Raw genomic sequence first — 2,031 nt, forward strand, 5'->3', positions numbered from 1 at the left:
ATAAAATAATTTCGGTATCATCAGCAAATAAAATGGGGACAGAAGATATATGTAGTATAAATAAGAACTGATTAAGGTCCTTATATGGATCCTTGTGGTACCACAGTGAAGTATTTAAGTACATTTGAAATGCCAAGCAATGTAGCATCAATATATAAACATGATTGTTATTATTATTATGATGTTTATTATGGCCCAACCGAGGCCAATACAATATCAAAATTAAAGGCTTTTAAAGACAATATATCAGCCTATGAAATTCTCTTAAACATAAACAACAATCTTGATACAAATCCTAAATATTTTGTTACTTATCAACCAACATGAACACCAACACTGACATATCTTCTGACTTTTCACAGCAGGAAAAACACAAGTGGACTTAAAGGATGACAATCACAGTAAAGATGGCTCAGTTTTCTTCAGTGTCACAGTGCCAGTAAACCAGCAGGACCTCACCTGAACGGAATGCATTCATCATTTACCTGCTACACCTGTGAGTTTCCTGCTACGACACTACAAAATGTCTGCTGTGCAACAAGCCCATATGAGCCAATGCATCGCTCTTAATAACTAAAATTAATTTAATTAAATGTCCAACATTAACGTTATTTCTAAAGTTATATATTTATCCCAGAACCCCGAGTCACAAAATCACTCGACACCACGAATTAAAACGTCTGAAAACTATTTTAAAACACTTAAATCCAGTTTTTAATTTCCATTTCTCCAGCGTTGGGAGATTTCCGAGCAGCACCTGAAGGCCTCGCAGCGATAGAAAGAGTCGTACGTACCAACGGGGTGATTAACGTACGGCGTCTGCTCTACGTCTTTACGTCGCTGGTTACGATGCTTCTCTGCGGCGAAATGAACTGTCTCTAACAACAAAACTGCGTCTGTATTCATGGTGGACAAAGCTGCATGTAAATGTGAGTGACGGGAGGAAAACAACAAGCGTCAGGTGAGTCGGACTCAAACGTCTCTGCTCCTAGAAGTGTAACACAGTCCGTTGTTTATGATGTCCGGAGGGAAACAGCTGTTCGAGGGGATCGATTCCGCTTGTTTCGCTACGGAAGCAGGTAGTTTCTAAAATCAGCTAAGCGCCTTTTTTGCTGTCGTTTTGACTGATATGCACTGCTTAATTTGATCGTTTATTGGATCTTTTTGTGACATTATTTCCATGTTAGTGTCAGCGTTTTGACACTCGCGTTACTCTTGCACATTCATGTGTTTTGAAGGATGTGTTTTTAGCCAACGAGCTAACACAGCCAGTAGGCAGATTTTTGCCTCTTGTGTGTGTTTTTCTGCTGATTACAGTCTGTTTCCGGAGTAGTAGGTTATGTGTTGTGTGTGCAGTGGATGAGTGACGGGTGTCCTGTCCCTGTTGTGGCTCAGGATGGCTCACAGTGCCAGGAGAGATTCCCCAGAGCTCCCTGACTTCTCTCTGCTCAAGAGGCTGGCCAGAGATCAGCTCGTCTACCTGCTGGAACAGGTAGGTCTCTGCTTCATTTGGCCACCTGACTCCTGCTGCAGACGTACCACCAGCACTGGGACTTGCATGTATACATAGCATATGTTCGTGTTTTAATTCTAGGAGCTTCAGTTGAATACACAGATCTGTCAACAAAACGGAGAAATATGGGATTTTATTACACTGAATTACACTGTGAGATGAGATGAGATAAGATAATTCCTTTATTGATCCCCGTAAGGAGAAATTCATTTGACACAGCAGCAATAGAAAACAGAAAACAAAGAATATCACAGTAAAAATATTGGCTAATATTATTAATAGATTAGAAGAATATTAAAAACAAACTATAAAATTAAAGTATATAGAAAAAGTTAAAAGCAGCACTTCTGGACACAACCCATGGTCATTTTGACATGACTCTTATCACCACCGTGGTATAATAGAGAAAGTATGCAATTACAATTAATGCACCCACGTTTTCGCACAGCTTTCTCTTCATTATCTAATTATCTATTTATATTATTTGAAAAATAAGCTTCTAATTTTTCTTGGTGATA

At 39.0% G+C, this 2,031-nt stretch overlaps 2 protein-coding genes across 6 annotated transcripts in view; one reads left to right on the forward strand and one right to left on the reverse strand.

Annotated features, from left to right (window-relative positions):
- Window positions 1–938, reverse strand: part of hddc3 (HD domain containing 3) — a 2,862-nt gene extending 1,924 nt beyond the window's left edge. Inside the window, exon 1 of one of the 2 annotated variants that reach the window (XM_035682502.1) lies at window positions 460–697. In XM_035682502.1, coding sequence (XP_035538395.1) covers window positions 460–481 — 22 coding nt within the window. In that variant the 5' untranslated portion in view covers window positions 482–697. Of the gene's footprint in view, window positions 1–459; window positions 698–794 lie in introns of those variants that run through there. The other variant, XM_035682503.1, reaches the window with a different exon arrangement.
- The window catches only part of vps33b (VPS33B late endosome and lysosome associated), an 8,746-nt gene continuing 7,540 nt past the window's right edge, over window positions 826–2,031 (forward strand). The window contains exons 1-2 of one of the 4 annotated variants that reach the window (XM_035682473.1): window positions 826–961; window positions 1,357–1,492. In XM_035682473.1, coding sequence (XP_035538366.1) covers window positions 1,397–1,492 — 96 coding nt within the window. In that variant the 5' untranslated portion in view covers window positions 826–961; window positions 1,357–1,396. Of the gene's footprint in view, window positions 1,080–1,356; window positions 1,493–2,031 lie in introns of all 4 variants that reach the window. The other 3 variants (XM_035682472.1, XM_035682474.1, XM_035682475.1) reach the window with 3 other exon arrangements.

The sequence above is a fragment of the Morone saxatilis genome, unplaced genomic scaffold (assembly GCF_004916995.1).
Source record: "Morone saxatilis isolate NCDOM2014 unplaced genomic scaffold, NCSU_SB_2.0 Contig11, whole genome shotgun sequence".
NCBI classification, from domain to species: Eukaryota; Metazoa; Chordata; class Actinopteri; family Moronidae; genus Morone; species Morone saxatilis.